This window comes from Falco rusticolus, chromosome 1 (assembly GCF_015220075.1).
Source record: "Falco rusticolus isolate bFalRus1 chromosome 1, bFalRus1.pri, whole genome shotgun sequence".
Classification (NCBI taxonomy): Eukaryota; Metazoa; Chordata; class Aves; order Falconiformes; family Falconidae; genus Falco; species Falco rusticolus.
The window spans coordinates 15,445,890-15,469,142 of record NC_051187.1 but is presented as its reverse complement, the minus strand read 5'-3'; the positions used below and the strand labels follow the sequence as shown (position 1 = coordinate 15,469,142).

The 23,253-nt window shown below is 45.0% G+C and overlaps 1 protein-coding gene across 18 annotated transcripts in view; it reads right to left on the bottom strand.

Moving 5' to 3' along the window:
* Nucleotides 1-23,253, bottom strand: part of MSI2 (musashi RNA binding protein 2) — a 255,886-nt gene that overhangs the window by 154,048 nt on the left and 78,585 nt on the right. For 17 of the 18 annotated variants that reach the window (XM_037411897.1, XM_037411889.1, XM_037411914.1 and 14 more), the window contains one exon: nucleotides 14,081-14,173. In XM_037411897.1, coding sequence (XP_037267794.1) covers nucleotides 14,081-14,173 — 93 coding nt within the window. Of the gene's footprint in view, nucleotides 1-9,573; nucleotides 9,779-14,080; nucleotides 14,174-23,253 lie in introns of those variants that run through there. The other variant, XM_037412012.1, reaches the window with a different exon arrangement.

Sequence of the window (23,253 nt, the reverse complement as noted above, 5' to 3'; positions counted from 1 at the left end):
CATAAATCTAATCAGAGAAGATGGTGGAGGAGGAGGGGAGAAAACGAAACAAAACAAAACAAAAAATCAAAAGATGTTACTTGTAGAATTTTACTGTGCTTCTCTTTTTTGATTGTTTTCCGAAAGCACTGGGTGGAGAGAAGGAGAGTTTCACACTGTCCAAAAATGGTAGAATTTGTGTTACACTTAAACAAACCTCTGGTTTGAGTTGTCTTGAACTCAGGCTCAGTAACTGCTCTGTATTATCAGACGACATCTGATTTTTGTTCCTTCTCTTTTGTTTTCCTTTTTAGAGGTTTATTTTTGAAAGAGGACTATGTAACAGGGCCTCTTCCATTTCAGAAAAAGTAAACAAAATCCTTCGCAGGGAGGATCAGGGATAAAGGAACAAAGCCAGCTAGACTAAACTGTATGAAGGTGAATTTATTTGTCATCATTTGGTATCACAGCAGCACTATGACTTTGACCAAGGTCATGGCAAGGTGCTGCACACAGACACGCTCACTCCCCCTCAGAAAAGCCCGCAGTTATAGCAGCAATAGGAAAGCCACACTATTAGTCCCAGATTTTGGATGGAGATCCAAGTAAGACCAAAATAACACAGCAATCAGTGCCACGTCCACAAAGATAAACTCCTAAGTCATGGTCCCATCACAACCTTAACCCTGTCTTCCTCCTCCTTACCCCTGGACTCATCTGATAGCCATGCCAGCTCAGAACATTGTTTTCCTTTGTACTATCTTACCAAAACTCAGCCAAACCTCACACCGTCAGCAGCGCAAAGCCCTGGAAGACGTCTTTCCAGGGCAAAAAGCAACCAAGTCACCAGAGAGAATCCATCAGTCCTGAGCAGTTTTAGCACTAATAGTCAAGTGCAAAGAAGGCACAGGTACAAAGGATTTGGTGGGATCTCTAGGACTTCTTGGGATAATTTGGCTTTTTTATTTGGGACAGCGAAGGGCTATGCGCTGCTGCCAAGATCAAAAACTCTTGCAGGGACCATGTGCTACACCAAGAGTAATTCTCTGAGTGCAGACATACTCTTAAATACAAGAAATACCAGTGAGGGACTCTTAAAACCAGAGCAGGATAAACCTAGGGAGGTCCTCTCAGTGAGAGGACCGGACCCTGCCAGAGCTGGGTTTTGTTCAGGGCGTTCAGGAATAGGAAATGAAACATGCAGGAGAGGGGCCAACAACTTCTTTAGCCTGGCAGGGATAAGAGGCAAGCATAATAAATATCTAAGTTCCTGCTTATTAGGAAATGCTTGGCAAATAACACAAAGCCTGAAGGGGGTGTTAAAGAGAAGTATATTTAGTGTTATGGGAAAGTTAATGAGAAGCTGTAACCATTATATATGTATCATATATGGAAAACTAGGTGAGGCCCCTATGGACCATTATACACTGCATGAAACTTTATGGACACTGTAATGCATTATTTTTAATGATTCCCTTGCCTACTTCAGGCCCTGGAAACCAAGAAGAGCTTGCCTAGCTTCCTGGTGTTGTTCTAGCAATGACACCTTGCTTGTTGCTAGATTTCTGGGTTACTTTAATGAGAAATAATTGGGTTACTTTCCAAGATTCTACAAAGCCCATATGCAATGAATTAAAAATAAAAAAATCTGAGAAAGTTGCTACTGTGTTGCAGTGCCCTTCACATCCTCTACCTTCCAGAGGGTTACCTCCCCTGGTTAACCATTTATCCACAAATACGCCTGCAAAAACATTGGCACTTCTGCTAGTTCAAGTTTGCATTGCCATCATCCATCTCTAGGGAGAGCCAGGCCACAGAAATAACCAGCTGCAACATCACAACGATTGCCCCTGCAGGAGATGTATATAATGAAAATTGAAAGCTGCAGGATGAACTTCTTACATACTTGTCCTTTTGGTTTATTCATCAGAAATAATTATCTGTGCTTGCATTCACAGGAGCACATACTTTATGATGTACATGAAAATTTAATGGATTTTTAATAATACTGTTACTACAGCAAAAGCAGGAAAAAAAGGCAGACATTAAACTGTATGTGCCGTGTTGGTGGGTAAACGGTGCTGAGCCAACATCAACAACATGTAACCAGTTTAGCATCAGTGACAGGGAAAAGGAACTGTTACTTCCAGTATCTGAAAATCGCAGCAATCTCTAATCCTGAATGTTTAGCATAAAATCACCCTCAGCAACAGAAACGAGTGTATGCATGAAACGAGCACACGAGAGTTTCTGGGTGTCAGGACCCTGCAGGTGGTACCCTTGGCCTTTGAAAGGTGCCCAAACTCCCCAGCTCAGCTTTTCCACCTCTACAATGGAGGGAAGCCACGTGAGTACACCCCATGGCAGCAGCACAAGAACGCACCTGAATTTCGATTTCCGTGGTGCCAATTAAAGTACTCCCAGCATTTTACAAAGCTATTGATGTGTATTTCTTAAGCATCAGCAGAAATTATTGCTCCAGCAGGAGAGACTGACACTCTAAACACTTGCCTCAGAAGCCACTCTGCAGCTAACGAGTCAATGCAAAGCATCACCATGTCACCAACACTTGGACTGACATCTATTTATAGACTAAGAAATTATATACGTGGTATCCCCACCAACAGTGACACATCTTCATTCAGGCATGAGTCACCTATTCACAAGCACGTTTCCAAAAATAAATCCTATTTACCAGAATTAAATTCTACATGCTCAGGAGAAAATGTCTCCTTAAAAACAAAACAACAACAAAAAGGCATGTTAGAAAACCAAATGACAGCAAACAAGCACTGAAGCCTTCAGCCTGCTGGTCTCCACATCTTGTACAATCACACTGAGGCTGGAAACGTTTAAGATAGAACAATGAAGACGGTCGAACGTTGTCATTACAGACCCTGGCCAAGGTCACCAGAGTGCTATCGTCCAAACAGAAGTATTCAGAACACTCTTGGCAACTCGTGCTTTGCAGAAACAGTAAGTATATCGCAGTTATTAGAGAGAACAGGCACAGTGAGCGCCAAGTAATCCCAGAAAATGTAGTGTTAAATAGAGGGTTCAAACCACAAAGCTGTTGATGGGGAACGTTAAAAACGTCAGCGTGGCTGAAAGACATTCGCCAGTGGTGAATGTCAAGTAGCAAACTACTGTTCAGCAGATGCAATAAAAAAACGTAAGGGTACTTGGGGAATGGGACCGACATTACAGTTGTTGATACAAATTATATCCAGAAAGCAAAGAAATAAACGGATAAATAAATAAATAATGCAAAAATGGAACAAGTTCAAACTTCTTTTATAGTAATAGTCTCCAGTTGAGCATAATCACCAAAGCTATAGTGATAAGATTGCCAAAACTAGACAAACATCTGTGAGATGAATTCATCTCAGAGGGGAAGCCAACAGCTTGTTATCATTAAAGAGGCAATGCTCTCTCTGCGTTTGAACTGCAGGCTGCCTTGTTACTGCGTTTGCTGAGGCAATTGCACCAGATGTTGGCAGCTATCTTCAGATGGATGACAAGCACCTGCTGTTGGGGAAATTAAACGCTCGTCGGCCTCCTATCCTTCAGGGGAGGGTGGGCCGGGAGGGGAAGAGGGGGAGTGGTGACGGTTGACCCTCTGAAATAAACCTATTTATGCAAAATGACAGTAAGTGCTAGTTTGCCAAGCAGGGAAACAGAGTGGAAATTCATTGGATCTCTTCCATTGCCCCCGGTGAAATCTGCTCCCACTCTCCCAGTCCTGACAATTAACATGGCACCAATCTGAACTCGCTAAACCACTCATCGGAGTAACAGAGTCAACAGAGAGACCTTCTCCCAAAAAGTCACCACTCGCACAGCAACTTCCCCAGTAAGGGAGCATCGCCTCAGTGGGCTCTGCTGCGCTCCCTCTTTTCAAATAAACACCACTACAACAAGCCTACAGCCCGGCACCTTCCGGCAACACACACCAAAACACTTCCTAATGCCAGCAGCAAAACAAATAGATGCTCGAAGTGCAATCCTGCACACGCTTGTATTGGTCGAGATTTAAAATCAATGTCCTGGAACAGGGGTGCAAATATAATTTTACTTTTGCTACCAGCTAGTGGTAGGTGAGCGTGCCTTACCGGTGCGCTTCAGACCAGCCTGTCTCAGCACCAGGAGCGGCAATAAGGTCATGATGGGCACTGCAACTCATATTAAAAAAGAACACACATAGCAGCTTCTTCCCTGGCAGACTTGCTGGTGTTTTCAACTTTCTGTGAAAAGAAAAACTGCAAAATGTGAACTCCTTTTATATGAGCAATCATTCCTTTACGATATATCCAATACTCTTACTTCTTCAAACTTACACGGTGATGACATTACAGCAGAGGTATATTCTGCGATATAACCTGCCAGCAGGACCCACTGAGCCCAGATCAGTATTTCAATGACATCTTGCCCTGGACAGTAAGTTGAAAACACTGTTGTTAATTCCTGTTCACCCCAACCCCTTGCGAATGTCCCTGGCAGAGACGACGTTTGTTTCATCTCAACTGGCCACATGCATTTTAGGTATCCTTCAGTGTAAGAGGCGGATAATCCTCATTCTGCTTAGATTATCTTAATTGGCTCTTCATTTGAGCTACTTTGCCCTTGTCCCCATTTCAGAAGTTATATTTATAAATGCATATACTGTACCACTGCACACATCTCCCTCTCAGGGCTGGCAGTCACCAACCTGCTGCACTCGGGTACCACTCCGCTTCTACCAGAACATGCTCTGGCACATTCCCCCCCCACCCCCCCCCCGAAAACAAAATGCTCATTTCATTTAAGAGAGATATACGTGTAAGATGGATGTCAAATGAATTTAATATACTACCTCTGCAGAATTAGCATAAGTTTAATTAAACTAGTCATCCATCAACATTACGTGTGTGCCCCAAACTGGGTTATTTCACCTCTAAGACTGACAGAAACCAGTCCTGTGGATTTTTAGCACCCTGATGGAAAAATCATAGGAATCAATAAAAAGAGAACAAGCACACAAACAAAACAAGAACCCTCAGGCCCTGCACAAAACCTTCCAATTTAAGAACAATTTTTCCATCAGAAAAATTAAAAAAAAAAAAAAAAAAGTCTTTTAAAAAAAACTTTTTAAAAAACCCAGCTGCAGGTCAGGCCAGGCACCTCCTTAACGCTGTACAGCAGGGTGAAAGACAGCATGGCTGGAACCGTCGCTGCAAGGTGGGCTGACAGGCACAGGGCATCACTCCCGGGAGCACAGGGAGCTCTGCTGGCGTGGGGGCCAGGCACGGGGTCACCGACTCCTGGGGACAGAAGGGATGGACGGGCCGGGGCACCTGGCACCCCTCTGCTCAGCAGCACCCTGCCCTGCACACTGCCAGCTTAACGGGCTGAGAGGGACCGAGTATGCCATTCACTTACGCATGGAGAAAACCTTATCACGCCTCCTCCCAGTAATGTCTGCTCTTTTTGCACATTTGGAACAATTCATCTGAAGTTCCTCACGGATACTTTTAAAAGCCCTTTTCTTAAGGGTCCAGACTCAGAGCTGCCCTTAAAAAATCCTCCCATTTCACATCCTATCACTGAATCCTGGTGTATTTGTTACGTAGTATGACAACGATCAAACACTTACTTTCTAAACAACTGTATTTTAACTAGCTCACCTTAGCTGGCAAGTCTACCCCGAATTTGTGAGCAGTACAGTGCAAGCTTCAATTACACCACAAAAAGTTTTAAATAACTGCTATTTCTTCATTAGAGAACCAATGTTAAAACACAAGCTCTCCCAAGGCAAAGCTTTGGCACCCTCAGCTGCAGCTGCTCAAAGAACAGAAGTAACGCTCCAGATACAGATTAGTGCTTCGATGGACGTCAGGAGCAGTGCCTACATTTACAAATTACTTCCCAGGGAGTCCAGGAGGCTGCACTTCGAGACAAGTGCCAATGTGGAATCTGATGCAACTTCGCAGCATGTATTGGAAATACCTATCAGAAAACTTTACCTGACTCCCACTGCTGTGGCTTAACATCACTATCTTTTGCTTTCGATGCAGCTTGCTGGGGCAGAGTTCATCTTGCTGTTGCTTTTCTGCATAGCAGCCAGCCCTGTGGGTCCTGCTCCAAAAGAGGGGCTTCCAAGATGCTACCACAGCACAACAAAACCAAACCATTTCCTTCCAGAGAAGTCTTACATCTACAGCCCCACTCATCCGCACTGGGGCTGAATCCAAGAACACACCAGGGATAATTTAAAGATGTTACCAAACATGATTAACTACATTTGTTAGGTATTTTGTATAGCTTATTGTGTTTGTATAAAATAAAAGCAGGGGTGAAAAACAAAACTGACTTAACTTGGGGTCTCAGGAAAGATAGAGGTAATTTTCACAGGTTTGGCTCAGTTGGAAAACTGACACAAAGAGACTACAAACAACATTCACACACATGTTGGAGGCAGAAACATAAATATTTTCTTACTAATTTTTTCTTCCTAAACACAGCCCTCGATTAATTACTGATTTCATTTGGGCTCTTGGCATGATTCTGGGTCACCAATGGTGACCTACTCTGCAAGCTCAGGATCAACACTTCTCCCCTACTTTTACTAAAGTATGCGAGACAGAATATAGGGCACTAACCGTAACTGTGCCAAAAAAACCCGCAACACCAACAACCACCAAAGGAAAAATCCCAAAAATCTCCCAGCTGTCTTAAAATACATTTTAGGCAAGGGATGCAGGCGCTGCCCTCATGGCTCCGAGGAGCTGGGCAGCTCCAGTCGTACACCCGCAGCAGCCGCAGGCACCCAGAGCAGCCCAGGTGCACACAGGGCTCACTCGCCGTCCCGCTCACGGCTCCAGGGTGATGCCTCCGCTCCATGGCCACGCCACACTAAAGAAGGCTGCAAGTGACATGAGTGTTGGCATATTTACATTTCCCATGCCCTTCAGAGCTTGCTAAGTAAGAAAGGCAAGGAAATGTAAGGCGAGATAAAACAGCTTGCCCAAAGTCAGACAGCAAGTGGGTGGCACAGTGGGAAACAGAAGACAGATGCTCGGGGCCCCGGCTCTCCACCACAATTACCTAATCTCACACAAGTTGCAGCGCTACAGCACAAAAGCTTCCTTACCATTTCATTTAACCAGAGTAGAAAAGGAAATAAAACTGTACTTCAGACTTCTGCTGAGTTCTGATACAGCCTCCTTGCCCACAAATCCTGCCTTAACGTTTCCTCTTTTCATAAAATCCAGGTAGAAACCACCATCTAATTTATAACAAAACCACTTCCACAAAGCATGTGTCTTACTACAGACCACCTGAAAACTGACTTCCTGTGTACAACTTCTCACTGGCAGAATGAAACCCTTGACTTCTTGTGAAGCAACGAGCGAGTTTCTCAGTTTTTTAAAAAAAACTTTTTTTTTTTTTTTTAAAAACAAAGGCATGCTTTGGAGGGGAAAGAAATAATACAAAGTGCTTTAGGCCATGAGGGACTCCTATATCCCAGATCCCTCTGTCACATGCCAAAGCAAAAATTTAAAAGAACATTCATTATCCTTTGGAATATCAGGAACATAACACTGAAATAAGGAAATCCAGACATACTGGAACTTTACAGCACAAGCAAAGGGCAGAGGCAGCAGCAAAGCCGAATGCCACTCCATGTTTTTGTAACCGAACAGCCCCCACAAATATTGTTTATCATCGTCCCAAACTTAGCAGAAGCTGCAAACAATGATGTATTTGTTTATTCTCATTCTCTTTTAAGGCGGTGCAATGATTCAAATTAAGTAACTTCTCCCAAGGTACACCCAGATACCTTAGATAGAAGAAAATAATATAATGAGCTACAAGCTATTTCACACCAGGTCTAGAGCTCAGAATCGCTTGGAAGGGAACAGTTAGGTTAGCAGCAGCTAAAAAAAAAAACGCCACCACATTCTCTATTTTACTGTGTATTACAAATGTTTTAGGAACTCCAGCTACTACGGACCGGAATGTAAATGAGAGTCCAAATCTGTCCCTTCTTTTCATAAAATGTAGCCAGCTCACAAATACTGCATCTGGAAATACATTGCTGAAAAACCTGAAAGCCTAACAATTTGTCAAACCCAAAAATGACTTTTCTGCAAAGCAAATACTTCAAGAATAGACCATCCATGTATTCCATTGACCATTAAATCTACATACCAATGTCCAACAGATGTAACAATACAGTTCAAATTGTATGCCAAGTCCAAATTAACTAAGCTTTCACTTTCATACAAGCAAAATTCCTTGCAGCTCCTGCCTCTGGCCTTAGCCCCAGCTCCACACGGCCTTCCAAATCTCCCCAAAATGAACCCATGGTGAGAAAACCACCTTTTCTCATGCTAACAACTCTATTGTAATAACATCTTCAGAGGCCACACTCAAGGTCTCAGGGAAAAGTAAACCACTGGAGTGCTTAATACTACAACAGCGCATTAACTCGTTCACACCCAGACAGCCTTGCCAAACAAGGAGGAGTCTTCTCTCATGATTTCTTGATTTCTATTTTCACAGCTGTCAGGGAGGAAAGCATGTAGGAAGCAAGTTACGTAAACCACCCGATCGGGCTGAAATCCTCAGTGAGCATCACACCTCCCTCCCTCCCTGCGCACTTACGCAGAGAAAGCACGGGGACTTTATTACAAAAGATTATTTATTCAGAGGTTAAACCCGTTGTTATTTACGCTGCTGTCTGTGTTACAATGCACTGTACAACCAAAGAACGAAATTCTCGTTCTCGCATTTTGCTGCCCTCAGGTTTGCTGCTTTGAGCTCTAGTTCCCTTGCCAGACAGCGCTGTGCCCTGCTAAGGCGTGCCTGCCGCCCCGACAGCCTGGGGAATTACTCCCCTCTTGCTTAACTGCCACCCCACAGTAAGCCATGCCTACGGAAGGAAGAGACGAGAAAATTACAAGCCTTCAAAAGCTCGACAGTTTCACAGGAAAAAAAACAACATCAGAAGCTAGATATTATTATTCCGCTGGTCTGTTTTGCATCTCACAGGAAATAACGAGTGACTGTACAAAACGTTTCAGATCCAGAGAGGTAATTCAGAAATCCTGTCTTGTTTCAACATCTCCAAATCTAAAAAGCCATTCTTGACGAAACAACATATTCCAAGCAAAGTTGAAACATGCCTACGATTTGTCTGAGGGACCTCGTGGCAAGCCAGAACAGAAAACAAAATTAATGCATGCTGGTCTGTTCCAATTTCATCTGAAAATTTAAAATAAAAATCAAATGCCATAGGCCCCCTTCCCCAAAAGTCATTTTAGGATTGCTGTGAAAGGAAAAACACAGCGTCAATGATCCCGCTTCGGGATTTTCATCCCGAACAGCTGGGGCCACCAACACCAGCAGTGCTTTTCTAGCAGTTTGAAATAACAACATGTAAAAATATTGTTTGTCCACAAAACTATTTCACACACCTCCTTTAAAAATCACCATTCTTTTTCAAAAAAGTATACATTCAAAGTGCATTCTCTGCCACACAAGAAAACACGATTTTCCTACAGGAACAGTCTAGACGGGCTGGTCTAATAGCTCCAGACAACTGAAACGTACCTTTAACGTAACTGTGTTCCCACCGTGCTGGAAACGGGGCGGGAAGGACACAGTCGCCTCCTCATTCAAGGGACTGTTCCCATCAAGACTCATTACAGTGTTCCAATAAGAAGAGTTTTACTCAGAATTCTGTTTCCATAATTGGGTCCAGAAGTGTACCTGGAGCCCAACCACATCAACGTATCAATTAACGACCGCACGCAACCCTTTGGGTTGGTAAGCTCATCAGGCGGCTCCACCAGCCCACCTCTCCCACCCCGCACCAAAGCGGCCTCGAGGCCAAGGGGGGGAGCGGCAGCACCGAAGGGGTTAAAATCCCATGTCAAACAGCAAGTCCTGGCTCCAGACCAGAAGGGACATGGGAACCGGGGCAGCTGAGTTATAAAGGCCTTATTGTAGCAGCCCACTGGATTGGAAATGACTTGTAGGCCTAATGAAACAAAACTTTGGCAGTAAAACAGAATGAAAGGAATGAGACAATAAAAGAGAGGAACAAAGGGAGCAGAGTTGTTTCAGCTTAGGAAAATAAGCTCACTTTGTTGTTGGGAAAAGCCAAAGCCGATTAGGATAAACCAATGACTAGGCATAAGTCTTCCAAACTAATTACACAGTTCACCATGTGAAGTATAATTGCAAGTTGCAAAATAAGGACTACACCACTTTCACAGGAGCTCCATAAAGGGAGCATTACCTAGTAAAAAACGAACCCAAAGAAGCCCTTTATCATCAGTCACTTGCAGCTTAAAAGGTGCAGAACATGCCCGTCCTGAGAAGTGTAATTCATTAGCATCTGGGGGCTCTCTCCTGCTGGTCACAGTCTGCCGGGTCAGGCTTTAACAGGCCGTTGCTTCCCCCCCACTTTTTTTAAATGATACCAGAAGCCTTAAACACTCCGACATGTCCTGATCTGGGAGAGCACCGTTTTGTTACACTTCCAGCAACCTACCCAACAGGCAGATCCGCAGCCCCGGCCCCACAGATGGCACAGGGCAGCGGTGTGGCCTCTCCACACTGCTAACACTTTCTCTTTTAAATTCTTTTAAAACTTGGTCTTAACAGCCAGCTTTTCACACGTCAGCACAAGGGCAATGCTGCAGGCCCTGGACGGGTTACCATGGCCGATGAATTTATTTTGTTTGCAAGCATGTTTGAAACATCTTTGACTGAAAAAACAGGACCACAGAAACAACCAAGTTAGACTATCAGGATTAAGTAGTAAGACAATGGCTTTTTCATTTATTTTTTCCTTCTGATCATAAACTGTTACAGCTTGGAGTTTTGTTTCCCTGGCTTAGCCTCCTTCTGTCCTCCTGTGGATCCTGCTCCCTGAAACCCCTGGACAGTGAAGCCTCAACCCCAAACTCTCACCCAGACATGCCTCCTGCCGGCCAGCGGCACTGGGCTGCACCCCGGCCTGCCTGCACCCCTGCCCGCCTGCACCCCCAGCCTGGCCATGCCGCGTCCCACCAGGGCTACGAGCACTGCAGCCAGCCCCTTCCTTGGCACCCACACCCCCCTCGGCACCCAGACCCCACCAAGCCGCTCTGGGGAGCCCCACAACAACTGCATGTGCACAGGTTCAGCATCACCATTCAGCTCTAAGCATTCAGCAATCACAAGGCTGTTAATTACATTGCTTCGCACTGTTCTGTTAAGCCTTTTGACTTCATTCAGGTAATTTTTCCCAGTCTTCCTCCACAGCTTACAGCAGCTAGGGATGCTCACCTTCACAAAATGAAAGCTGGGACTCCTAAAGATCCCGGGCTTTACAGAAGGAAAAAATAATCACTACCAGAAATTTCACAATCAAAGTCTCAGGAGTTTGCATTCCCACGTGCTCCAACAGGCAGGCATTTTCACTGGTGAAGTCAGGAAGAGGGTTTATTAAAGCAGTCTTCTTTTTTTTATTGGAGAAAAAGGCTCTGGCATTTACTTTTCAAAAAGCTGCAGTTTCAAATTCAACACGTTATGCCCTCTCCTGCCAGCTTCAGTTAAATGAGAGAGTCCACCTGGCCCCAAAGCTCATAGCTGTTCTAACCGCGTTGTGTACTTTGAGAGCTACCTCCAGTTACCAAAACAACCTCCCCTGGTTGCAAAGCTCTTCTCTGCAGCAAGTACAAACAGGATTTCAAGAATCACAGCAGTAGGTAAGCCATTTTTTCCACACCAATAAATAAGCTCAGCGTTTCAAAGAGCAAGTCACCTAAGATGCTCTTATCAAATATGGGTGGCTCCTCTGTCCACTAATTATGTAATGCAGTTTTGTTTATTTATTTTAAGAAAGCACTAAGCAAATGCAAACCTTGGCAATTGATCACGATGCACTGTTTGCACTGTAATGGCCTGGCTGGAGAGCAAGGCTTGTGTGCTAAGCAGCGCACAGCCGTATCCCCAGTCCCTGCCGCGAGGAGCTTGCAATCCAGGCAACCAAGTCAAGGAAAGGTGGGGAAGCGGAACGGGGAAGGAAGCAGCTCCTACAGGGTCCCACAGGGCCAGTCCTGGGCCATTATACCAGAATGCAGCATCCCACCCACTGCAGCATATTAATGAGTCCTCTAATTTAGTTGGAACACAAGTCCCCCATTTCCTAGGGTCATTAACTAGCTCTGCATCTTCTCACAACCAGAGCCCTGGGGAGAATCACCTCAAACCACACCACAAACCAAACCGTCCCAGCTGACAAACAGCAAAGCGCAGCAGAGAGAACTTGTACGCCTGCACACAAGGTCAAGTCCCGGTGATACAGCCCAGAAGCGCCTCCTCCAAAACACCGACTTCAAGCTCACCTTCCTTTGCACAAGCTAGGGGAGGGGAGCCTGAACCAGGGATGCAACTGCAGAAGGTCACCTGGTATCACAGGGACCAAGGCCCATAAGCCCGAGTCCTGCCGGAGCAGACCATGCAGCCCCAATAGGACAAACCCCAGTTCTACTGCCAGAGGAATTGGCTCCAGCCTCCATCGCAACTTCTGTAATTATCTTCAGCGCCTTCATTTTTTAGTCTTCAAATCAAGACGCTTGAAAAAAATATTTGGTTTTCCAAAAGCATTGCCTTTGGAAAGCCAGACCTCTTCTAAGCTATCTAAGAAAGGGAGAGCACAAAAGCAGAACTGAAGCGTCCTGAATCACTAGTCACTACTGAAAAACACAGCCTAGCTGTCTGCATTCTCAGGGACTGTAAAATTGCAAGCATGAAACTACCAGATGGTGAAATTAAAAAGACTGTATTAAGACAGCATCCAGACAATATGCAAAGCACTTATATTGAAACTATTATTAACTTCAAAAATACAGGTTAGAGGAGTTCTGCAATCAGCAGTAACTACAGAAGAAACATCCAAAAGCTCATGTAATCCTTTAATAAAAGGCTCAGCAGGCTGTAAACATCCTGTCGGAATCGAAGATTATTATTGAAAATAAAATGAATGGTTTGCAAAACAGCTATCAATCCAGCACGCAAACAATTTATAAACTCCCCTCCTCAGCCCTCAGCAAACTTACTGCCTGCCCAAGACTTTCCAGGGCAGATAAAAGAAATGTAAACTAACTGCAGGGAATAGGAGCTGCTTCACTTTGTGATACCCCGCTGTGTCCTCATGCAATCCTACATCTAAATCATCAACTGCTGCACTCCAAAAGACAGGAATCGAGCTGTACGGAGCCGTGTGGACAGCAGGGCGGACGCGAGTCTCCATGGAAGGTGGTACCCCAAACCACTCTCAAAGCAGACGGCTCTGCAAGCACTTCACTGTGTCGGACTCCTGAGCAAGCTTTCAGAAGGCTTGGGGATCCAGGAAGCTCCATGGAAGTCAGTGGCACTAAGCTCCAGCCAGAGCCTAGACTGGGGGGTTTGAGCCATTCCGTCACAGAAAAGACTATTCTGGCAAGGTTCAGGTTTCCTTCTGTGCATAAACTTATTTAATTTTTGGTTTTGGGGTTGGGTTTTTTTAACTGATGTCAGGATTCCACATCTATTTCCACATGATCCTGCATAATGATTTTTTAATAAAAAATTAAATGGAGATTCTAGTGACTTCCGTATTACTCTTGCTATTCACGTGGTTCCTTCAGGCAGTTTCACAACTTAACAAGCTCTCTCAAGTACATCTATCTGCTCCTTTTGCTACTGGAATCGGAGGGAAACAGAAGGCTGATTTTATGGAGAAGACAACTGTGTAATCATTCAGCTAAGGGTCAGATCCTTCCTGAACATACAAAAAATCACCTCCCAATGATTCTTTTTTCTTTAATGAATGTAAACAGTGTTGGCAGTGTTATACACATGCACATGTAACAAACAGAAAAGGAATTCCAGAAGCAATTCCAGAGACTTCAATAAATTACACTGAAAGGCAAAAAATGTGGCCCTCCTTTGAGCACAGGCCTCATTGCACTTTGGTTTTTCAAAACACACTTTACAAAGAAAGGGGGAGCGGGGGGGGGGGGGGGGGCGGGTCGGGGTTGGGGAGAATTCAAAATATGTAGTGCTCACTTGGGCAGGAACTTACCTTGCCAAACTGTTCAAAGTATTGCTTTACGTCTTCCACTACTGTATTAGCCGATAATCCACCTACAAATATTTTCTTTGTTCTTGTGACCATCTGTAAGAAATTACAAGACAAGCATACGGTTTAACCAGTTTATTTCAAACAATACAGGGAAAAAAGAAATATTCTACACATGCCATCCTTAACCCAGTTAATGAGAATATTTCTTTACAAAAGCAATTCAGATTCTATTTGATTAGATGCTTCTTTTTTTCTTTTTCTTATTTTGTTTTTATTTGAGAAATGGCTGAGTAAAGGCACTCAATAACAGCTCTAGCCCCTGGGTATTTTTTTTTAATAAATGATTTTTATTGTGCTTCTCAATGCAAATATAAGTGAAAAAGGAGTCCAAGTGTTATATCTTCATAGCTACCATCTCAAAATAAGATGTGCCATTCCTGCCCCCCTCCCCTACTTTTTTCCTAAAGACAGAGTGCATGCTCTTTCACAGACAATAGGTACTTAGATCAAATTAAATCCCCCCACCATGGCAGGGGGATTGGAACTAGACGATCTTTAAGGTCCCTTCCAACTCAAACCATTCTATGATTCTCTGAAACCGAAGAAACGTATTAAGTTTCCATCGGTCAGTTTAAAATGAACTTGCACAGTTATTTTAAAAATCATCAAATGACGGAAGACAGCAAGAGATATCCATGCAGTCCTCTACCTGTCACAAACCGCATGTCAGCTGAAATGCCCATGGTATCACCGTCCATCAGGGCTGGATCAGGCCCTTCAGAAACCCCACTGTGTTCCCCAAGACCCCAGCTGAGCACCCAGCTCTTCCTGCTGACCCACACGCGCCAGAGTTCGGTCCATACAAGGTGAAGGGATGATGCTGAACTCGCTACAGAGAAGGTGCTATCAGATAACCCATCATCCATAACCTGTAACCCCTCAAGATGGGCAGGATCCAGCCCAGGGATCCAAACCCCAGTGGTGGCAGGGGATACTGGTGTCTTTGGTGGGCTGCTACTTGACCCTTGTGGGCTACCTTAAATCAGGGCAGATCCAGGACAATGCTGTCAGCGTGCTCTGAAGAGGTGGGCAGCATCCCCGTATGCTTGGATGGAGGGGAAACGGCCCAGCTTACAGCAGGCAGCGACCTTACACCTGGAGATAACTCACTAGCAGCCTACCCCACCGCATGGAGATGTTTTGAAGTCAATATTGCACATTAACTCAAGAAACCAACAAACATGTCCACAAGAAATTCATGCACTAGAACAAATTTGTTTTGTATGACAGAAACTGGCTGAAGCAGCCAACTTAAAGACTGAAGAGAAAATACGCCCCGTAGCTCCAGAACCAGGACTCGCTCAGCTAAGTACCGGCCAGCAAATCCTGAAGCACACACGGAACTGCTGAACCACAGCAAACACTGCAGTTGCACGAGCAGAACAACTGCTGCGGCTGCTCGCTGCACAGCTTGGATCTTTCTCACCATTTTATTTTTTCACTGAAGACAAGATGCATTTTACGACAGCTACTGAAGGGTGCACGGTGCATCCCAGCACCTCCTCCGCACCGAGGCGCTGGGGGCTGCCCCAAGGGTCACCGTGGCTCTGTGGCAGTGCAGCCACCCCAGCACGGCAGGGGCTCCCACGCGGCCCTGCCCCTGTGCCACGAGACCCCATCCCACGCACCGGAGCCACCGAGAGCGACGGTGCTGCCAGCCCAGCTGGGCTGTGCCAGGCGAGCAGGGCCACAGTGACACGCCGTGCTGTGCGGCAGTGGGCAAAGCCTTCACGGAACCCTGGCAGCGAGCAAAAGCCTTGGAGTAGCCCCAAATTCTCCCAGCGCAGAACAAATTAAACATCGCTCCTGTCTCCAGTGCCATTCAAATTAACCAGAGTAGATGTTTCCCTCAATCGGCCCCTAACCATGCTTTTCAGACCTTCGCTTTTTTTTTTTTTTTTTTTTTAAACTTTAGGAAGAAAAGAGAGTGGGGGGAAAAACAGTGTAAAAATTCAATTATTTTTCCCTGGCTGCAATCTAGGACTCCGAAATTGAAGCCCAAGCATATATTTTTCTGTAGAAAATTGTCATTTACAAATAAAGAATTGGCTAAAGCCGACTTGTAACTAAAGGATTTTGCAGGGCTGTCAAGACCCCTCTGCCTGCCAGCATCTGATTTAAGATCAGGCCAAGCTTCTGTTGTCATACAAAAGAGGGAGGAAAGCAATTACTCTAAAGCAGTATTTGAAATTATCATCATTTTTATATTTGACCAAGAAAGAAAAGAAGAGCTACTTCTTTTAGAAGCAAGATTGAAGGTTAAAGGAAAAAAAAAAGAAGACTACTTTGTTTCAATAGCTTCAGTCAAAGAAAATATTGGTAATGACAAGCAAATTCACATTTTAATGCCTAGAGACGTGCTGCGAGCTGGGAAATGGTTTCAGAAATCAGCTCTTTGGTACCAAAGTGAAGCACAAAATTAAGTCTGCCTTTGCAATCTACGTTCTCCTGAAGAGACGGTTCAATTGCTTTGTTATACATATTCCCCTCAGCAACAGAAGTAACGTGTAGCCTTAGCAATTCCTGCTATCCTGATGTGCCTCAAAAGATTCCATTGCCTTCCTTTCACCGGTGGCACGAGGTACCGACATGCCCCAGACCCACCATTGGCTCCACCAGGCGTCCCCTTCTCAGTCCACCTCACCACCATCGACCACCAGCAGCCTCGGCACCGCAGGACATGTGCCAGGCTGGGAATTGCTTTTTTCCCTGTAAAGGTCCAGGCAAGCGCAGTGGAGAGGGCGGATGGAGCTCACTCACTGCGGTGCCATGACAACTTCTCATGGAAGGCCAGGAGGCCAGCACCATGCTCCGCTTGGATTTAGCCCAGGGCACCCAGGAGAGCCCCAGCGGGCAAGAAGAGTTGCTGTTAGTGCTGGAAGCATCCATTTGTCTCTCAAACGTTAATGCCAGGTAAAGTGCTCTGTGCAGCTGACTTGTCTGTGCTGGTGCAGCCGTGCCATCTTTCAATTATTAGGTAACAGCAGCAGGACTCGGACCAACTGGAAACAAAGCCTCCAACTCTTGCTCTAACCTGCAAATCGTCCCTCGTCAGCTAAACAGACGAATTACATGGCAAGGCTTCATTGGGGTGAGAACCGCTGAGCACTGTGGTCCTGCCGTGCACAGGGCTGCCGGGCGGCCACGAGCCCAGCCAAGCATCGCACCGCAGACCCAGAGAGAGCCTGTCAGCCCAACAGCCACGGGTTTGCAACGAGGTTAGCCCCACATGACGAAGCACTCAAAAGACATTAAAATATAAATAAAAGTAATCACTAACTCAGGGATTTTACTACACCAGGGACACCTTTTCTGTGTAGGTCAGCCACTGAATCACCAATAAAAAAGATTATTTAAAGCACATTGAATTGCCAGGACCAGGCACATTCACACACGAGTACTGAGAAAATTGACGTTACCTGAGAAGTCCCAAAATTTCTCCTTGCTAATGGCAGTGAGGGCACAGGAGGAGACTGTGCCTTACTTCTCACCAAGCACCCTCAGCAGATGCAGGGCACCTGCACAAACAGCTCCCGATTCATCCCAGAGTGAATGACGTCCTTACTATCCCATAACGGTATTCTCCACTATCACCTCCCCAGATCTGTGCTTGTTCCAGGGAGGAAAAAACAAAGGGTAAAAAAGAGTATTTAATGAAGACACATAGTGCTGTTTAGTAAATCCTAAAGGTGGCAAATAATCAGAGTCACAGGGAACTGAGCCAAATGAAGAGCTTCTCTTTTAAAAATGTTTTTTAAAATCAAAATTTCTCACACGGCTCTGTAAATAAATCAGCATATCTTTAACAACAACCACAAAAAGATCTACTATTTCATAAAAGCTTTAATGGATATAACTAAGAGAAATATTAATTATAAAAAAATAATTGTTTATTATAACAAAAAAGCCCAAAAACTCTTGAGTCCCCAGCCTGAAGTCCCTCCAATGAAATCACTGAGGATCTTCATCTTTCCCTGTAAGTAAATTTAGAATCTGTTTTCTGGAGGCTGCTTACAATGGGGGCACTCCTGCAACATGGAGTCACCTGCAGTGATTTGGGGTCTGGTCCCTCAGACAGCAGCTCCATCTGCTCTTTGCCTACGGTGGGAACGGCAGCGTTTGGGTACTAGGAAGTGATTTGTGTGAATCAATCACAAACCCACGTTTTATGAATGACTCCAAGTGGTCTAGGTCACTTGGAAACCACAATACTTCCAGCTTCATGTCTTTGTTTCTAATTTGCAGTATAATACATCTATCATGCACTATTGCAGGACTCTGCAAAAAGCAGATATTACGTATTTTTGGAGCTTTCGTATACTGAAGGTGTCTCTCTCGCTGCAGAAAGAATCAACAGGGGAGAGTTAGATCTAACACTGGTTATAGTCCGTTAATTGTAAGTACCAGCAGAATTGCTTTATTTGTATACTGTGTTAGTGTTGCAGTTAATCAAAACACATGTGACTACTACTGTGGAGAGTCATTCAAGGTTACAGTCTCTTTATTGGCTTGGCTTTTGAAAAATACATTTGCCTTTGTGTTCTGAAACTGAGCAAACACTTCAGGTGGTGCAGAAGCAGGAAAAAACCACCCTGCTTTAGCAAGAGTTCCAATTTTATGCCATTTTTGCAAGGTTAAGGTTGTAATTAGATCGCTTTGGGGCATACCGGGTAAATCTCCTCCAAACAACAGGCTGAAGATGCAGTCACTGGAAACAAAAATCCTGCCCCACTCAAACACATCAATACACTACTTGAGTTAAACCCAACTGACTCAGGTAAAATGAAGGAACTGCAGTTTTGCAGCTAAAACCTCCAGTTCATTGTCTGTTAATATCCTTACATACTCATGTACCAACTCCGTTCTTTGTTTTCTTGGTGTTTTTTCTTTCCCAATTGAAAATGTCTTATCATGGCTATTAAAAATGAATAAAGGGGATTTTAAGGTCATGAAATATTTTGCAGAATTCCCAGAATTTCAAAATCTCAAAACAACAAGTATGCACTACTCTCTTCAGATGAGCCAAGGCCCAGGGTAATGGGTTCAAGTGTCATTTCAATGCCGTTCTTTGCACAGCCTTCTTTTGCTGCCCTCCCCCCGCTGCCGCCGCCCCCCCCCCCCAGTTTTAGTGAAGAGATCCGTCTTAGGAGGCACAGATGATGAGGTTGGAAAGGATGAGTGCTTACACCCAGCTAGCACAGAGAGGACACTGAACATGTCACTGGCAGGTCTCATTGCAAAAGTGAAATGCACGTGCTTTGAAACTGGGTCATCCAAAGGTGCAGACGCAGTTAAAAATGACCTGGGCAAATGTAGACGGCAGCAGGTCAGAAATACTGGCATATTCTGCATGCCATCACATCTTTGCTTGAAAAAGGACTACTTTCTAAATGAGTACCCACTCACTAAAAGCAAGGGGCAGAGACAGGCGCTGAAGCAAACCAACACACACAGGGCTCAAAGAACACTCTGGAAACCGGTGCATGAACTCAGCTCTGGTGCACACCTATGTGGAATTCATTAAGGCTTTGCATCCTCAACCTCTCAACATGGTGGAAGTGGACTAGAGTACTAATAGTGAAACTGCATCACAAATTGCTGAAATTAGCATTAATTTCAGATTAAACTAATTATGCATATATAACTGTTTTCCAGAGCACCTTCCTCTCTCTTGTACGATAGCATGTATGAGTGGGTGCATGTGTATTGCAGCTTGCTCACCTAATCTGTAATTTGACATTTCACCATTTCTAATGTATCCGCCTTCTAAATAGGTTTATAATTGGAAAAATCATCTTTGGTATATATGCTGAACTGCATTTTATACCCCATTGTGTTCTACATTCAAACTACAGCATTACCTCTAATTAAAAACAACAATAACTCATGTAATAGGGGAAGCGATCTTGTTAACTAAATTGCTAGGCTTCTTTGGCAAAGCACAAACCATAAGCAAGAATTCTCCAGGTTTTTTTTTTTTGCCTCCGGGATCCTCACAGCAAGTTCCAAAAAGCTATTAAAAAACAAATTGAAACATGATACAAAGCCCACGACGAAAAAGGCAGCATTTGTTGAAAGCTGCCAACCTTTCTGTAAGGTTTCTATAAGCAAGGGAACACTCCAGGAACCAGCCCCTTCCCTGGCGTTACCGTACGGCTGACAAACGATGGACAGCACTGCATACTATCAGCTAGCACATACTAGACACAAGCTCCGCAACAGCAAGAGGAACTCAACCCTGTGCAGAGGCAGCATGGCTTTACATGCACATACAACATGCTTAAGTACTCAAAATAGGATTTCAGCGAGACTTAAACAGTGCAAATACCTTGTGCCTGACCCTCGTGTAGGCTAATGTCATCCTCTGAGAACCAGCTCAAGCTATAGAAAGGTATGCAGGAATGAAAGAGCTCTTTAATCCAAACAAGCAGCACAGATTCTCAGCGGGGTAAATCAGTTCCCTTGATTTCTGTGGAAAATACAGATGGGTTGTATTCTCCCAAACCATTCATAAACAAAACTGTTAACCTAGTCCCTGCTGTATTCCTAGTTCTGGCTGGCTTCGGTTTTGCTGTTAACTTTGGGAGGGTTGTTTTTTGGCTAGTGTTTTATTTTTCTCCCTCGATGACTATGGTATCAGCAGGAGGCAGAACACACAAAGTGATTTTTATATGACAGATTGAATTGGCAGCAACCGTCAGCGCCAGGCTTGGCGTTTCACGAGCAGATCTGGCCTGGGCCCAGCAAAGCCCTTCCTGGTCATCTTCCTGATTACAACCAAATTTAACTCTCTCGTTTGCCTCCCTGGGAGCACCCACCCCTTATTCACTCACAGGTACAGTTAAGCAACAGCAGCCCGTCACAGGCCACGGGCATGTCCCCAGAAGAAAGGTTTGCTGTCCGGGCAGGAGCATCCCATGCCCTCCCCTAAGCCCCCTACAAACCACCCCCTGCTCTCCAGGCACAGCAATGCCTTTACGTGTACCACCACAAAGAGCTCCCTTCATGGCAGATCAAATCTCCTGGAAATTAGCCCCAGCTGTGAGAGCTCAGCATTTTCTTGAGCAAAATCTGGCTTCAAGCTTCATATCAAAAGACACAGTAAAGTTCGCCAGAGCCAGACTTCACACCCTCCAGAGAACAGGAATAGATCACAGCCCCTCAGCCTTGCTATAACCAGTTATATCATGTCCCTTGGGGCTGCTCCCTTCCACTGCGCTCTAGTTAACTCTTTTATGGGTTACAGAAGCAAGATACAGAGGCAGGAAGAGGGGAGCAGAAAGAAAATCTTTTTAAATCCCCCTGGTTGCTTTAGCTTCTCATGCACGCTATGGTAAGGAAAGTAACTCTAAATTTTCGCTGAGTGCAGACAACTTACCTAATATGCCTGCCTGATTACTGTTCAGCAGTGCTTAAAAACTGCATTAATAAGTTTAAATGAAGATAATTATTTTTAAATGAATACATCTCAGGACCACAAATGGAGATCACTGTCCAATGTGACTATGTACTAGGGGTGGGATTTTTTGCAATACCCATGTAATGTAGGGACAAAGGTCCCAGTGGGAAGCAATTAAGACTCTGGTCCTAAATCTACAGGCTACTGGCAAACCTTCACCTTGCACAGGCAAAAAGAAAAAGAGGGAGAGGGAGAGACAGCATTCCACCCAGGGACCTCACGATCAAAGACACTGCAGCAATATCCGATGGAAACACAGCATTAACTGACCATTACCACATTCATCAATTCCTCTTCATATTATACTGTCTTCTGGAAAAAAACATCATGTGCCATATCCAAAATACAACCAAAAAAATTGTGTCCCCCAGCTGGACATACAGTTGTGAAAGGACATGCTTACAAGGGCATGTTCAAGGTCGATTTGGAGTCAAGCTCTACAGGAGAAGCAGGGTGGGCTAAAGTGGGTCAAAGCGGGAAACCAAGCTAAGCAGCTTCCCAAAAACATACCCAAGTCCTTGCTTTTTAATCTGGAACAATACAAGGCAGCAACCGGCTGTGCCTGCCTTCCCAAAGCTGGGGGGGGCTGTGCAGCAAGGCAGAGCCTGCACGGAGGCTGCACACAGCAGCCGGTGGCACTTCCTGCTGCCGCAGCGCGGGCTGCCTCGCCGGGACAGGCTGTGCTCCTGCCCATCTGCTGAAGGCAGAGATCTGTGTGGAGCTTCCACAACTCAGGGCAGCTGAGGGCCTGCCCCAGAGGACAACCGATCACAAAAGCCAACAGCTTCAGAAGCTGTGTGCCTGGAGCTGGATGCCAAAATCCGTACTGAAGAACTTAAGTGGTCTTATTTTTCCAGGTCCTACAGGTCCCATTGACTCAAAAACCTCATCCAAAACTCCTCACAATCTTTTTGTGATTTGAATCATATCAACCCAATTAAAATCTATAAATCCGTTAGAGCAAGAGCAGCAGGCTAAATTAACTACCTTTGGTTATTGCCATGTTTCACACAGCTGCAGTTGCCAGCTCGCCACTGCTGCAGGCACACGGGCAGGTCTGCCACGGGCAGGCCTTGACCATCAAATGGCTCATGGAAGCCCAGGCAAAGCCGTGTTCAACCAAGAGTTGCTGTCTACTGAGCAGATGGGCTGCCCAAGCCCGTGAAGTCACGGTGCCACGTGACGGCTGTCAGCTAGGAGCCAAAATGCAGATCCTGCACAGGCCCTCTCCCATTAGCATACAAACGCTCACAGGGCAAGGCATCAAACCACTTGCAGGGGACGTGCCCTCATCTCATGGGCGAAACCTTTTTTTCTTTGGCTGCTCCACGCTCACCTCTGAAGTTAGGAGAGCACGCACCAGCAGTGACACTGTTCAGCCAGCCATACCTTTTAGCATGCAAGCAGCTTGCTCTGTCAATACACCCAAAATCACGTGGTTCTGCAGCCAGGATGGCTTTTATGGTGCTGTCAATGAACCTTTCTTTAAGCATGCACTTACAAAAAGGAGAAGGAAGACATGTATTTGGAGGTTTAACACAGTGTTTAACAAAAATCCAATAGCGCATTCCAATTCAGAGACTAAGAAAAGTACACATTCTGTAAGAGTTTATAAATTCTTCCAGCTCCAAACACTGAGGTCACTCCAAAAAGA